At 39.5% G+C, this 16,993-nt stretch overlaps 1 protein-coding gene across 1 annotated transcript in view; it reads right to left on the bottom strand.

Moving 5' to 3' along the window:
- LOC133418655 (collagen alpha-1(XII) chain-like) overlaps window positions 1–16,993 on the bottom strand; it is a 191,174-nt gene that overhangs the window by 69,462 nt on the left and 104,719 nt on the right. The window contains exons 38-45 of the mRNA XM_061707468.1: window positions 13,547–13,676; window positions 12,125–12,264; window positions 11,418–11,547; window positions 6,622–6,761; window positions 4,674–4,803; window positions 4,226–4,365; window positions 3,238–3,367; window positions 2,296–2,438 (exon numbers count right to left, since the gene is read on the bottom strand). Of these exons, the coding sequence (XP_061563452.1) occupies window positions 2,296–2,438; window positions 3,238–3,367; window positions 4,226–4,365; window positions 4,674–4,803; window positions 6,622–6,761; window positions 11,418–11,547; window positions 12,125–12,264; window positions 13,547–13,676 (1,083 nt within the window). The remainder of the gene's footprint in view (window positions 1–2,295; window positions 2,439–3,237; window positions 3,368–4,225; window positions 4,366–4,673; window positions 4,804–6,621; window positions 6,762–11,417; window positions 11,548–12,124; window positions 12,265–13,546; window positions 13,677–16,993) is intronic.

The raw sequence follows: 16,993 nt of genomic DNA, 5'->3' as shown, positions 1-16,993 counted from the left end.
CCATAACCAGAAAGGTTTTGGAAGCAGGAAGAAGAAAATCTCCCTCAAAACCAAATTGAACAATAATAACAGATTATCTGCACAATTACAATTACACTGCAAAAACTCCAAATCTTAACAAGAATATTTGTCTTATTTACAGTTAAAATGTCTCATTTTTAGTCAAAAAATCTCATTACAATTAAAACAAGAGTCATTACCAGAATTACATTTTTCTTTACTTGTTAAGATTTGGAGTTTTTGCAGTGAAAAGCAGAATACAAAAAGACTGGGCTTCAGTGGTGCTAAATAAAAACATGTGGCTTTACAGTTTTTCTTTTTAACACTTTCACACCCCCGAGAAAAAGTGTTTTTCCAATTTTCTCCTCAAAAACAAAGTTTACTTTTCAGGAGTGATGAAAACCCCAGAGTGATAAAGTCGAGAGCAGCGTCGGCGTCGAGTGAATCTGTCGACTAGAGGAACCAAACTGAGCTGGATTAGATGAAACTCCGTCTGAAGTTCAGCGTCTCTGCGTCTGTTCCCGCTCCGGCTGAGGGATCTGCAGGAACTCTGCACAAGCTGCAGGGCCGGTTCTAGGACATGATGACTAGAGGGGGGGCACATGCCTGGCACCTTATTCAACACTAAATTATGCATTTTCCCATCATTTCAAGTGGAATGATACTAGAAAATGTTCGTCTTTTTTCTCAAAATTTCTCAAAAACAGATATTTCCCCCTCTACGTTTATAAAAATCCCATCATTTCCATGAACCTGCATAAATATCTGTTAAGGTGCTATGAGCAGCCAAACCTACAGGGGGCAGTGTAACGAGAAGATAAAGTCATGCTAGCCAATCAGAATCCTGGAAAAAAACATCAACAAATGACACGAGTAACTTCCAGTTACTTCCAAGATGAATCAGAGTCTTTGGTTTGGAGTGACAGAGAAGTGGAGTTTTTCTCGACTTTTTTCACAAAATGTTTTACTTTTTTCTCAAAATTTCGACTTTTTTCTAAAAAAATTGACTTTTTTCTAAAAAAATCGACTGTTTTCTCATAAATGCTACTTTTTTCTTGACTTTTTTCAAAAAAATTGACTTTTTTCTCAACATCTTGACTTTTTTCTCGACATTTTGTCTTTTTTCTTGAAATTTCAACTTTTTTCTCAAAAATTTCGACTTTTTCTCAAATGTCGACTTTTTTCTCGAATTTTCGACTTTTTTCTCAAAATCTTGCCTTTTTCTCGACTTTTTTCTCAAAATTTCGACTCTTTTCTCAAAATGTTTTACTTTTTTCTCGAATTTTCGACTTTTTTCTAAAAGAATTGACTTTTCTAAAAAAATTCGACTCTTTTCTAAAAAATGTGACTTTTTTCTCAACATTTTGAATTTCTTCTCAACATTAAGGCTGATAAAGTCATGCTAGCCAATCAGAATCCTGGAAAAAAACATCAACAAAATACACGAGTAACTTCCAGTTACTTCCAAGATGAACCAGAGTCTTTGGTTTGGAGTGACAGAGAAGTGGAGTTTTTCTCGACTTTTTTCTCAAAATTTCGACTCTTTTCACAAAATGTTTTACTTTTTTCTCGAAATTTCGACTTTTTTCTAAAAAAATTTACTTTTTTCTAAAAAAATCGACTGTTTTCTCATAAATGCTACTATTTTCTTGACTTTTTTCAACATTTTTCTCAACATCTTGACTTTTTTCTCAACATTTTGACTTTTTTCTCGACATTTTGTCTTTTTTCTTGAAATTTCAACTTTTTTCTCAAAAATTTCGACTTTTTCTCAAATGTCGACTTGTTTCTCAAAATTTCGATTTTTTTCTCAAAATTCGGACTTTCTTTTCGACATTTCAACTTTTTTCTCAAAATATCGACTTTTTTCTCAAAATTCGGACTTTCTTTTCGACATTCCGACTTTTTTCTCAAAATTTCAACTTTTTTCTCAACTTTTTTCTTAAAATTTCGACTTTTTTCTCGACTTTTTTCTCAACATTTTTTTGACTAAAAAAGAAACATTTTAATTAGAAAAAAGACAAATATTCTTGTTAAGATTGAGTTTTTGCAGTGTGGTGACGTTTCTGTCTCATAATGTGACGTTCTGAAGCCTAAATGTCCGTTTCTCTCCGTTTACAAGCAAACGTGAAAACGGAGGTTTTAAAAATCTACACTTTGGCCGGAGTTTTCAGGAATGATGGTTTTTGGAGACTTTGAGCTTCGTTTTCGTGTAAACGAACGACCAAAACGCATGAAAACACCAGCGTTTCTGCTCCGTAAACGGGCCGGTCTCGTCCAGGACCCGGGACTCACCGACTCGGCCGGCTTGCTTCCGTCCTGCGGGCTGTAGGTGACCCGGTACTGCTGCACCTGACCCGTCGCCGGCTCCCAGCGCACGTTCAGGCTGTTGGGCGTCGGGTTGAAGACCTGGACGTTCTTGGGGGGCGTCCGGGGAACTGGGGGGAACGTTAGGAGGAAAGTGAGGAAAGGGAAGGAAAACCTACAAGAGCAGCTCACACTGCAAAAACTACAAATCAAGACAAGAATATTTGTCTTATTTCTAGTTAAAATGTCTCAATTTTAGTCAAAGAAAATCTCATTACACTTAAAACAAGACTCATCACTGGAAAAAACAACAATTTTCACCTGTTTCAAGTAGATTTTCACTTGAAATAAGTAGAAAAATCTGCCAGTGGAACAAGATTTTTTGCTTGTAATGAGAAGATAAATCTTGTTCCACTGGCAGATTTTTCTACTTATTTCAAATGAAAATTTACTTGAAACAGATTAAAATTGTCAAATAACAAGTTATTTTTTCTGCTAATGACTCTTGTTTTAAGTGTAATGAGATTTTTTGACAAAAAATGAGACATTTTAACTAGAAATAAGACAAATATTCCTGTTAAGATTTAGAGTTTTTGAAGTGAATGCGTCCTCTGAGGATTAATTGGCGAGCCAGCTAGGAGATCAATCTGCCTATGATCAGATGAATCTCGGGAATAAAACTAACATCTGAACAGAACTCTATAAACATTCCTGCTTTACTGGAATCTAAATTAGGCAATAGAAAATCTAAACCAAAGTAGAAGCTGGAGGGGAATCTTAACTCATACATCTCAACATCGTAGCAACAAGTTATTTTTCTGGTAATGAGTCTTGTTTTAAGTGTAATGAGATTTTTTGACTAAAAATGAGACATTTTAACTAGAAATAAGACAAATATTGCTGGTAAGATTTGGAGTTTTTGCAGCGTACGTGTCTGTCCGTTGTCGGACTGGCGAAGTCCTTCTCCCTCGGGGTAAACGGGGACCACGGTGACGGTGTAGGGAGTGTCCGACAGCAGGTTCCTGAGGACGGTGTCGGTGGTTCCTCCGGAGACCTGCTCCTGTTAGCACAAAAACACAGCGTAGCTAATCACCAACACGACAATCAAACACATAAAAGACCTGCTCCTGTTAGCGCAAAAACACAGCGTAGCTAATCACCAACACGACAATCAAACACATAAAAAACCTGCTCCTGTTAGCGCAAAGACACAGCGTAGCTAATCACCAACACGACAATCAAACACATAAAAGACCTGCTCCTGTTAGCGAAAAAACACAGCGTAGCTAATCACCAACACGACAAGGAAAAAAAAGGAAAAAAAAGAGAAAAAAAAGAAAAAAAGGAAAAAGAAAAGAAAAGAAAGAAGGGAAAATAGGAAAAAAAGAAGAGAAAAGAGACAAAAAGGAAAAAAGGAGGAAAAAAAGAAAAGAAAAAAAGAGAAAAATGGAACAAAAAGAAAAAAAAGGAAAAAAGAAGAAAAAAAGGAAAAAAAGAAGAAAAAAGAGAAAAAAGGGTTTTCTGCTCGAATTAGTAGAGTTTTATATTTAATAAAGAGATTATTTGTTGGTTCATAACAGTCAGATCTATGAATTATCCTTAAAGCTCTTTTCTGTAATAAGAAAAAAGAAGTAAAAAAGGAAAAAAACTGAAAAAAGAAAAAAAGAAAAAAAGAAAAAAAGGAAAAAAAGAAGAAAAAGAAGAAAAAAAGGAAAAAAGAGAAAAAAAGAAAAAAGAAGAAAAAAGAGAAAGAAATGAAACATTTTTCTGCTCTACTATGTCATGCACTTTCAGAGTATTATATTTAATAAAGACTAGTCTCACCATGTCCTGGACTTTAGAGTATTATATTTAATAAAGACTGGTCTCACCATGTCCTGGACTTTAGAGTTTTATATTTAATAAAGACTGGTCTCACCATGTCCTCGGCTCCGCCGGCTGCAGGAACGTAGAAGATTCGATACGTCCGCACGTTTCCCTCGGCCGGTTCCCAGCGGACCCGGAGAGAGCTGGTGGTCGGATCGGTGACCTGCAGGTTCTTCACCCCGCCCAACGCCTCTGGAGACGGATAAATATCAAATATCAGGCCTTTACCCCACCCAGCGGATCTGCAAACCGTTACAAATCAGACCGTTACATATCAGGTTCTTCACCCCGCCCAGCGCCTCTGGAGACGGTTACATATCAGACCTTTACTCTGTAAACCGTTACATAAGGGTTAAATATCAGACCTTTACTCTGCAAACCGTTAAATATCAGACCTTTACTCTGCAAACCGTTAAATATCAGACCTTTACTCTGCACCAGGAACCGTTACATGAGTTATTTAAACACTGTTCATGCTGCGTTTGGATCCTCAGACTCACTGGTCTTCCCGTTCTCAGACGAGCGTTTCCCCTCCACGTCGGGGTAGATGGGAACCACCGTCACCGTGTACTCCGTGTCCGGACGCAGCTCCCGCAGCAGCGTGTTGGTCGTCATGCCGGAAACCTGCGTCTGCAGGAGAGATAGAGACGTCAGCGTCACGTCAGCGTTTCTACAGGTTTATAACAACTTCAGGAGAGACAGAGACGTCAGCGTCGTCCAATCACAGCTGACCCCGGAACGTGGGCGTCGTCCAATCAGAATCCAGGCTCAACGTCTGCTCAAATGAATGGCTTGGCCACTCCATTGCTGTGGAGGAAGAGCTGCTGCCGACCGACTGCTGGTTCCAATCTTACTACTTAGTTACCTGCAGTTTTATTAGCCAAGGACATGCTAACGTTGCTGCTGCTGCTGCTGGAAAATGCAACATTCCTTCACCGTTATTGCTGCTGTGTGCACAAATATTTGTGCATGTTGGTAGCATTTCCTCCCTTTGACGAAATATTCACTTAGCAAGTATTGCAAGTTAGCATGTAGTCGTCTTTTTTAATGAAATGTAACCGGACTTCTGAGCATTTGTACCGTTGGGCCCATATTTACTATCGACTGCTAGCTTACGCACGTTACATGCGTGATGACGTCATTCATGCTCACTGGAATCAAATAGAATAGAATAGAATAGAATCTCTTCCGCAGGAAGTTTAGTCGTTGCAAAACCTTTTTTATACATAGACATAGATAAAGGCTAGATGACTCAGCGACGTCGTCACACGGCGGCCATCTTTCCACAGGGAGCTCGCTCACTCATAACATTGTGTTTAATGGAGCATGTGATGCTTAAACAACCTTAACTTGCTCAATTCTCAACAGATTTTCAAACAGTTTGGTTTGTTATGAACGTCAGAGATGTAGTTATGACACTACATACTTGTGAATAATTATAAACATTGAAAAACGTACTTTTATATGAAAATTACAAGAAACAGATAGCTACAGTATGACATGGTATTTATATTAAACCAATATTTCTATAGTATTCTTAGTAATATTTCTATTTATATAAATATTATATTATTAATTATATTATACATGTCAAACTGTAGCTATCTGTTTCTGGTTATTTTCATATAAAAGTACGTTTTTCAATGTTTATAATTATTCACAAGTATGCAGTGTCATAACTACATCTCTGACGTTCATAACAAACCAAACTGTTTGAAAATCTGTTGAGAATTGAGCAAGTTAAGGTTGTTAAAGCAGTACATGCTCCATTAAACACAATGTTATGAGTGGCGAGCTCTCCTGTGGCAAGATGGCCGCCGGTGAACGACGCTGGAGACTCCGCCTTGAGTCATCTAGCCTTTATATATATCTATGTTTTTTATAGATGAAATCTGTAGTCTGTAGTCCCGTGACAGTTTCCTGTGGAGTCTTGATTCCAAACATTTGTTTGTGTCATGGTTGGATCTCCAGGCTTCAGTGGTTTTCCACTCCACTCTCTCCTGCTCAGTCAATCTTCCAGCCACGCCCACCTCGTCACTCACTCCCTTCACCTGCTCTCCCAGCTGCAGCTCCTCAGCAATCAGGACAGCGTAAAAGCTCCCGGACCTGTTCCCGGACCCTGCCTGTTCCTGGATCCTGCCTTGTCTCCTGCTCTCCGTTGCCTGCCCTTGTCTTCCGAACTTGACACAGATTGCTGCCTGATCCTTGTCTTGCATTCCTGCCTGCTCTTCGTCCCCGTTGAGGGTAATAAAGCAAACGAGACAAACTACCACCGTGTGCTCCGTGTGCTGCATTTGGGTCTAAAACCTCCCCCCGTAACAGTTTGGTGTGTCTGAACGAGCTCCAGCGTCTGAACTGGTGCCAGCAGCAAAAAAACATCAACCGTCTTGGATTTCAAGCGTCTATTTCAACCATCGTTCCAGCATGGTTCCCGGTCCGTTCACCCACCATGGTGTCGGTTCCTCCGGCCGCCGGGACGTAGATGATCTGGTACTGACGGACGTCGCCGTCCGCCGGATCCCAGCGAACCCTCAGGGAGTTGACGGTGGGATCGGTGACCTGGAGGTTCTTCACCCCGCCCAGCGGCCCTGAAACAGAAACAGACGAGAAACATCGTAACCAGGAACATCGTAACTCTGAAACAGAAACAGACGAGGAAACATCGTAACCAGAAACATCGTAACTCTGAAACATCGTAACCAGGAAGGTTAGCGCTGAAACAGACGAGGAAACATCGTAACTCTGAAACAGAAACATCGTAACTCTGAAACATCGTAACTCTGAAACAGACGAGGAAACATCGTAACCCTGAAACAGAAACAGACGAGGAAACATCGTAACTCTGAAACAGAAACATCGTAACTCTGAAACATCGTAACTCTGAAACAGACGAGGAAACATCGTAACCCTGAAACAGAAACAGACGAGGAAACATCGTAACTCTGAAACAGACGGAAAAACATCGTAACTCTGAAACAGACGGAAAAACATCGTAACTCTGAAACAGACGAGGAAACATCGTAACTCTGAAACAGACGAGGAAACATCGTAACTCGGAAACAGACGAGGAAACATCGTAACTCTGAAACATCGTAACTCTGAAACAGACAAGGAAACATCGTAACCAGAAACATCGTAACCCTGAAACATCGTAACCCTGAAACAGACGAGGAAACATCGTAACCTGAAACATCGTAACCCTGAAACAGAAACATCGTAACCCTGAAACATCGTAACCCTGAAACAGAAACATCGTAACCCTGAAACATGGTAACCCTGAAACATCGTAACTCTGAAACAGACGAGGAAACATCGTAACCCTGAAACAGAAACATCGTAACCCTGAAACATCGTAACTCTGAAACAGACGAGGAAACATCGTAACCCTGAAACATCGTAACCCTGAAACATCGTAACCCTGAAACATCGTAACCCTGAAACATCGTAACTCTGAAACAGACGAGGAAACATCGTAACTCTGAAACAGACGAGGAAACATCGTAACTCTGAAACAGACGAGAAACATCGTAACCAGGAAGGTTTTTAACCGTATAGAAACGTAATTCTTGCCATTGTAAGATTGAGATGAACCTGCTGGATCTACTGCCCTTACTGACTAACAACTTGTGCTTTTTATTATCTTACCTATTTTCTTATCATTTTATTTGTTATTTAATGTTTAATTGTGTCTTGCCGCTTTTAATGTTGATGTAAAGCACTTTGAATTACCTTGTGTAGAATTGTGCTGTATAAATAAACTTGTAAGGCGTGTTTGAATTAAATTAATTTGCAGGAATCTGTCCGAGCTGCAGGTTACGACGGTTTTGTTCAGAAATGTGCACCCACTGTTTCTCCTGCTCCTTTTGTTTCATAAAATAATAAAAAGCATCTACCAGTAGGCAGATTTGAAATCCGAGCTGGATCCCCCCTAAAGTTTGGGGGCAAATACAACCTCATGTAAGTTTTAGCTAAATAAATAAAGGCATGAGGAATGTCATGCCTTTATTTATTTAGCTAAATTTAAACTAAAATCCCTCCAGCACCGTGATTAAATGCATCCTCTGGGGGTTAATTGGCGAGCCAGCCAGGAGATCATATCTGCCTATGATCGGATGAATCTTTTTTATGCTTTTAATTTTGATGTAAAGCACTTTGAATTACCGTTTGTTGAATTGTGCTCTACAAATAAACTTGCCTTTGCCTTAAACTCCTCCGCTCCTCCGAGCGACGACATGCAGGCAGGAACAGATCTGAATAAACGGCTGCTAATAATAATAATCACCAGCGTCGGTTCAGGCCGCGGCGTGTTTATGACATCAGGACGGTCCAGATGTGTCGAGGACTCTGGGATTCATTACGCTCTCGTGTGAGTCTCTGATACCGTCGCTGGTAAAACACTCGTACATCCTTCCTGGTCCAGTCAGAGTCAATCAGGACCACAAACCCAAACATCTCATGTAAAGAAATGTTACCAAATAAAGCGTTCTGGCCTCTACACTGCAAAAACCTGACATATTACCAGGAATATTGTCTTATTTCTAGTAAAAATGTCTCATTTTTAGTCAAGAAATCTCATTACACTTAAAACAAGAGTCATTACCAGAAAAATAACTTATTTGACAATTGTCACCTGTTTTAAGTAAATTTTAGCACCGCCCTAGTGGCCTGGAGCTTTTTCAAAAAATGTTTGACCTTTTTTTTCTTTTCTTTTTTTTCTTCTCTTTTATCTTTTTTCCTTTTTTCTTCTTTTTTTTCTTCTTTTTTTCCTTTTTTCTCTTTTTTCTTCCCTTTTCCTTTCCTTTTTAATCTCGACATGTCGACTTTTTTATCGAGATTGTACTTCAACATTAATTATATTATATTGACAGGGACGAAAACGGAGGAAATTATATCTATAATTTCAGTTGGTTTTAGTTTGTTTTATAAACACGCAATATAGTTTCATTTAGGTATCGTTTTTGTCTTTTAATTTTTATTTTTTTTTTTTACACTGCAAAAACTCTAAATCTTACCAGGAATATTTGTCTTATTTCTAGTTAAAATGTCTCATTTTTAGTCAAGAAATCTCATTACACTTAAAACAAGACTCATCACCAGAAAAATAACTTGTTATTTGACAATTTTCACCTGTTTCAAGTAAATTTTCACTTAAAATAAGTAGAAAAATCTGCCAGTGGAACAAGATTTATCTTCTCATTACAAGCAAAAAAATCTTGTTCCACTGGCAGATTTTTCTACTTATTTCAAGTGAAAATCTACTTGAAACAGGTGAAAATTGTCAAATAAGTTTTTTTCTGGTTTTGTTTTAAGTGTAATGAGATATTTTGACTAAAAATGAGACATTTTAACTAGTTTTTGTAGCGAACAGTTTGAACGCTCTCATCTTCTCAAATGACTCTCTTGTTTCTTTAACAATAATCCGTGTAATTCTTGAAAAATCTTCCCCTCTGAGCCTGTTCATTGTTCTTTAGGAGAATGAGCCGTAATGAACCAATAAAGTTCAAATTAAAGACATATTTGAGTAAATAAATGCACGTTGAGAACGAGGCAGGAGAAGGACGAGGGAGTTTTATAGTTTTATAGTTTTATAGTTTTATAGTTTTCTAGCGGCGGAGAATGAAGTGTTCAATAAAACCTGTGTTTCTCCGGGTACGACGTCTCCAAAGCTTTAAACTTTAAACTAACAGCGTGACGAGGCCGGATGGTTGGACGTAAATCTGAGAAATGCAAAGTCATTTCTGTGTCGTTTTTGGAGAAATAAATCCTAAGTGGGTGACGCCGGAGAGATAATCATGCAAAAACTTTAAATCTTACCAGGAATATTTGTCTTATTTCTACTTAAATGTCTCATTTTTAGTCAAATGAATTTCATTACACTTAAAACAAGACTCATTACCAGATAAATAACTTGTTATTTGACAATTTTCACCTATTTTAAGTACATTTTAGATGCAGCTCTTTAGCGCCGCCCTAGTGGCCTGGAGCTTTAAAAAAAATGTTTGACCATTTCTTTTTCTTTTTTCTCTTTTTTCTTCTTTTTTCCTTTTTTCTCTTTTTTCTTCCCTTTTTCTTTCCTTTTTAATCTCGTCATTTCGACTTTTTTCTCGAGATTGTAATTCAACATTAATTATATTATATTGACAGGGACGAATGCGGAGGAAATTATATCTATAATTTCAGTTTGTTTTAGTTTGTTTTCTAAACACGCAATATAGTTTCAGTTAGTTATCGTTTTTGTCTTTTAATTTTCGTTTTTTTTTTTTACATTGCAAAAACTCTAAATCTTAACAAGAATATTTGTCTTATTTCTAGTGAAAATGTCTCATTTTTTAGTAAAAAAAAAATCTCATTCCACTTAAAACAAGACTCATCACTGGAAAAAACAACAATTTTCACCTGTTTCAAGTAGATTTTCACTTAAAATAAGTAGAAAAAAAATCAGCCAGTGGAACAAGATTTTTTTGCTTGTAATGAGAAGATAAATCTTGTCCCACTGGCAGATTTTTCTACTTATTTCAAGTAAAAATTTACTTGAAACAGGTGGAAATTGTCAAATAAGAAGTTATTTTTCTGGTAATGAGTCTTGTTTTAAGTGTAATGAGATTTTTTGACTAAAAATTAGACATTTTAACTAGAAATAAGACCAATATTCCTGGTAAGATTTAGAGTTTTTGCAATGAATGCATCCTCTGAGGATTTATTGGCGAGCCAGCTAGGAGATAATATCTGCCTATGATCAGATGATTCCCGGGAATAAAACTAACATCTGAACAGAACTGTATAAACATTCCTGCTTTACTGGAATCTAAATATTCCTGGTAACATTTTGAGTTTTTGCAGTGTACGTGTCTGTTCTCTCTTTGCATTTCTGGAGGTCGGTAGCCAAAAAAAGAAAGTTGATAATATTGGAAAGGCTTTTTTCAGTCTTTGTCCAACACATGATCATTGGTTTTGTGTGAAAGCTCAAAGCTGTGCACAATGTTTTTTGGTGTAGTTGTTTTTGTGTTGTCATGACTGAATAAACTTCATAGATTATTGAACGGTGGGAGAGTTAAGGAGAGTTAAGGAGAGTTGAGGAGAGTTAAGGAGAGTTAAGGTGAGTTAAGGAGAGTTAAGGAGAGTTAAGGAGAGTTAAGGAGAGTTAAGGAGAGTTAAGGAGAGTTAAGGAGAGTTAAGGAGAGTTAAGGAGAGTTAAGGAGAGTTAAGGAAACTTAAGGAGAGTTAATGAGAGTTAATGGACTCACGGGTCTTGCCCTTCTCCTCCTGCCGGATTCCCTCCACGTCGGGGTAGACGGGGACGACGGCCACGTTGTACACGGTGTTGGGCTCCAGGTTGTTCAGGACGGTGTTGGTGGTTCCGCCTGACACTTCCTCCTGCCGGGACGGGACAGGGAAACAGAAAAGATAAAACAGCTTTTACATCTAAAGGACATCTAAGACAGAGGTCGGAAAACCAACATGTTTTACAGCCGGATTGGACCAAAAACACAAAAAACTAATGTGTCTGGAGACGCAAAAATGAAAAGTCTTGTATCAGAATTAGAATGAAGGCAAATGGGGAAAGGAGAAATGTTGAGAAAAAAGTTGAAATTTCAAGAAAAAGTGGAAATTTCGAGAAAAAAGTTGAAATTTTGAGAAAAAAGTGGACATTTTGAGAAAAAAGTCAAAATGTCGAGAAAAAAGAGGAAAGTAAAAAGGAAGAAATAAAGAAAAAAAGGAGAAAAAAAAGAAAAAAAGGTAAACTATTTTTGAGAAATCTCCAGGAGCCACCAGGGCGGCGCTAAAGAGCCGTGACCCAGGGGGGTCCAGGACCTGGTTCCCAGCATGCATCACTCACCAGCTTGTTCCCAGCATGCATCACTCCCCAGCTTGTTTCCCAGCATGCATCACTCACCAGCTTGTTCCCAGCATGCATCACTCCCCAGCTTGTTTCCCAGCATGCATCACTCACCAGCTTGGGTTCTCCCCCCGGCTGGGCCGTGTAGAAGAGCTTGTAGCTCCGCACGTTTCCCACGGCCGGTTCCCAGCGGACGCTCAGGGAGCTGGTGGTCGGATCGGTCACCTGCAGGTTCTTCACCCCGCCCAGCGGATCTGTAGACGGTTACAAATCAGACCGTTACTCTGTAGACCGTTACATATCAGACCGTTAAATATCAAACCTTCACCCCGCCCAGCGGATCTGGGGGGGAACGGGGGTCGTTACCGTCATGGTTACCATAGTTACCATAGTTACCGGCATGGTAACCATGGTAACCGTCATGGTAACCATGGTAACCGTCATGGTAAACATAGTTACTGTCATGGTAACCATGGTAACCACCATAGTTACCATAGTTACCGTCATAGTAACCATAGTAACCGTCATGGTAACCATAGTTACCATAGTAACCGTCATGGTAACCATAGTTACCGTCATGGTAACCATAGTTACCATAGTTACCGTCATGGTAACTATAGTTACCATAGTTACCGTCATGGTAACCATAGTTACCGTCATGGTTACCATAGTAACCGTCATGGTAACCATAGTTACCGTCATGGTAACCATAGTAACCGTCATGGTAACCATAGTAACCATAGTTACCGTCATGGTAACCATAGTAACCGTCATGGTAACCATAGTAACCATAGTTACCGTCATGGTAACCATAGTAACCGTCATGGTAACCATAGTTACCGTCATGGTAACCATAGTAACCATCATGGTAACCATGGTAACCATAGTAACCGTCATGGTAACCATAGTAACCGTCATGGTAACCATAGTAACCATAGTAACCATCATGGTAACCATAGTAACCATAGTAACCGTCATGGTAACCATAGTAACCATCATGGTAACCATAGTAACCATAGTAACCATCATGGTAACCATAGTAACCGTCATGGTAACCATAGTAACCATAGTAACCATCATGGTAACCATAGTAACCATCATGGTAACCATAGTAACCATCATGGTAACCATAGTGGTCACTGGTCTTCCTGTTCTCCTAACATCCATCTATAAACTCACTGGTCTTCCTGTTCTCCTAACATCCATCTATGAACTCACTGGTCTTCCTGTTCTCCTAACATCCATCTATGAGGAACTCACTGGTCTTCCTGTTCTCCTAACATCCATCTATAAACTCACTGGTCTTCCTGTTCTCCTAACATCCATCTATGAACTCACTGGTCTTCCTGTTCTCCTAACATCCATCTATAAACTCACTGGTCTTCCTGTTCTCCTAACATCCATCAGAGATAAACTCACTGGTCTTCCTGTTCTCCTAACATCCATCTATGAACTCACTGGTCTTCCTGTTCTCCTAACATCCATCTATGAACTCACTGGTCTTCCCGTTCTCCTAACATCCATCTATGAACTCACTGGTCTTCCCGTTCTCCGACATGGGCTTCCCCTCCATCTCGGCGTAGACGGGCACCACGGTGACGGTGTACTCCGTGTCCGAGTCCAGGCTCTGCAGGACGGTGCTGGTGCTGGTTCCGGAGACCTGGTCCTGGTCGGAGGAAACACGAGGAAAAGGCTCAGGACGGAGAAGGTCATAGTGTAATATTGTTTGGGGGAAAACATTTACAACTCTCCATACAATCTGAATTCTGCAGAACCGTTTTGTAAAACTTGCATCTGGATCTGTCTGGGATTCTACTGCTGCTGCTTTATTTAAAATTTTTGCCATTTGTTCAGCTTAATACTTATATTTTCATGATCATGTCTACAGTAATTTTTTTTATTTTCTTTTTTTATCTTAATTTCATTCATGTTCTACATGCATTTTTTATGATATATTATTTATTTTTATTTTATGATTTTGTATCCTCATAACATTATTGTTAAATGTTATTAGGTGGGTCTACTGGCTCGCTCCTCCCTGCACACTTTCTTTTAACTGCACTTATTTGTGTGATGTTATTTTTTTATGTTATGTGCTAAATAAACTAAACTAAACTAAACTAAACTAAACACCCGAAAATAAACCTGAAAAAACCGGAAACACACACGAAAAAAAACCAGAAAATAAACCGAAAAAATGAACATTTATCACCTGAGGAAAACGAGACGAGACGAAAATGTTGGTCAGGTGACGATAACGATAATTAAATATATAATACAATATCGTCAACGAATAAAATAAGACTAAAATGTAGATTATAAAATAAAAACAGGATCCTAATCATGAGAGTTCTGACTGAAATGTCTACAGTATTTTTTTTATTTTATTTTTTTATCTTAATTTCATTCATGTTCTACATGCAATTTTTATGATATATTATTTATTTTTATTTTATGATTTTGTATCCTCATAACATTATTGTTAAATGTTATTATGTGGGGTTTACTCGCTCGCTCCTCCCTGCAGTTTCTTTTAACTGCACTTATTTGTGTAATGTTATTTTTTTATGTTATGTGCTAAATAAACTAAATAAACTAAACTAAATAAACTAAACTAAACTAAACTAAACTAAATAAACTAAACTAAACTAAGGTTCCGGCTGCCGGACCCGTCCACCATCGTGTCCCCGTTCCCCCTCAGGAACCTGCAGCTCTGGCGTCAACACGTTCATACTAAACATGCTAGAGAGGTCAGAGGTCACCGTGCCCAAACCTAAACCATGCACTAAAGAACAGTAATGTTCAGGGGCCTCATCTATAAAGCTTGCTTGCGCAGAAAAAGCGCCTGAAAGTTGCGGAAGCCACCTTCTACGCAAATCCTCGGATCTAAAAAGAAAAAACTAACCGAAAAATCTGCTTATCTTTACGGCAACTAGGACCCTCCCGTAAGAATTTACTTAAGACACGGGGAACTGGCGACGCAGGCTGTGAGGTGGTGAAATGAAGCCAGATTCATGTCATACTCTTAATAATGTCATCACATATCACAACATATATCAGACTTATAATAAAATAGCGCTGATCGTGTCCCTCTGTGTGAAGCTCAGTCAGTCAGGACTCTGGTGCTGCTGCTGCAGCCTCTTCTTCACCCGCTTTAGGACAGAACAAATGAGGGGCTGCGTTTAGGGAGCCCCACGGAGCCCCTCATTTCTTCCCTAAAGGGACTCAGATTTTCTTTCATATGAGTTTTACGCGCGCGTGAAACCTTTACGTGCAGGTGTATGGTGCCTAAATTATGGTCCCGCGTTAAAACGACGCAGAGCCTACGGCGTAGGGTACGTGGCGACGCGCACCTACGCCGTAGGCACTGCGTCGGTGACGCAGAACCATAAACCCGCCCTGAGCAGCTCTGAGGGGAGACGGGAGGGAGGAGAGGGAGCGGAGCTGCGGGGCCGTCCTCGTATCGCTTTCATACAGTGTCTTGATAATTTGCAATTTAAGGCTGAGCCTACCGTTAGTTTTTAAACTGTAAAAAGTAAGGGGGAAAAAAACATGATTTTGAAAAGACGGGGGAACGTGTGTGTGTGTGTGTGTCCCTGTTGCGCCGGGGAACTCACGGCGTTTAGCGCAGCAACGGCGTGCTGCCACTCACTCGCTTTATTTTATTGTATACTATTTATATAGTTATTCTAACTTTTACTGTGACCACCAAATAATGTGGTTTTCCTGTCCTCCACATCATCTACAACATCTAGGTCTCCGTGAAAGTCAGTGTCACGGTGGCTGCTACTTCTCATTCATTCTGACGCCAAACAGGCTGCAGGAAGCCACTGCACATGCTCAGTAGGCTCATCCATATGCATTTATGGGCGTGTAGAGGGCGGGATATGCGGTGGATTCAGCTGCGCAGGTCTGTGATTGATAAAGGAACGTTGCGTGCAAATCTGCGTGCACATGGTTTTATTGATCCGGATTTTTTTTTGCGCCCGGCATTTTCGGCTTTTGGGTGTACGTGCACTTTTAGTATGAATCCTACGCAGTCCATTTTAAATGAGGCCCCAGGGCAGTTACTACGGGAATAAACTTCCAGAAAATCTTATTCCACTGGTGTCAGAGTTGAATCTTCAAGAGGAAACTAAGACAGGAAGTTCAGAAGAAACTGGTTGTTTTAGATCGTGTCTAATGGTTTTAGCTTATTGATTTAATTGAGTTAGGTGTTTTATAAATAAACATATTTTCTTGTTCTGCATTTCATTTCAATTCTTAGTATTTTATTTGGCTGAAGTTTTGTGGCCGTTGCAATGGTTACTATGGCCGTTACTATGGTTACTATGGCCGTTACTATGGTTACTATGGCCGTTACTATGGTTACTATGGCCGTTACTTTGGTTACTATGGCCGTTACTATGGTTACTATGGCCGTTACTTTGGTTACTATGGCCGTTACTTTGGTTACTATGGCCGTTACCATGGTTACTATGGCCGTTACTATGGTTACTATGGCCGTTACTATGGTTACTTTGGTTACTATGGCCGTTACTATGGTTACTATGGCCGTTACTATGGTTACTATGGCCGTTACTATGGTTACTATGGCCGTTACCATGGTTACTATGGCCGTTACTATGGTTACTATGGCCGTTACTATGGTTACTTTGGTTACTATGGCCGTTACTATGGTTACTATGGCCGTTACTATGGTTACTATGGCCGTTACTATGGTTACTATGGCCGTTACCATGGTTACTATGGCCGTTACTATGGTTACTATGGCCGTTACTATGGTTACTATGGCCGTTACTATGGTTACTTTGGTTACTATGGCCGTTACTATGGTTACTTTGGTTACTATGGCCGTTACTATGGTTACTATGGCCGTTACCATGGTTACTATGGCCGTTACTATGGTTACTATGGCCGTTACTATGGTTACTTTGGTTACTATGGCCGTTACTATGGTTACTATGGCCGTTACTATGGTTA

Source organism: Cololabis saira, chromosome 18 (genome assembly GCF_033807715.1).
Source record: "Cololabis saira isolate AMF1-May2022 chromosome 18, fColSai1.1, whole genome shotgun sequence".
NCBI lineage: Eukaryota > Metazoa > Chordata > Actinopteri > Beloniformes > Belonidae > Cololabis > Cololabis saira.
This window is presented reverse-complemented; position numbering and strand designations above follow the sequence as displayed.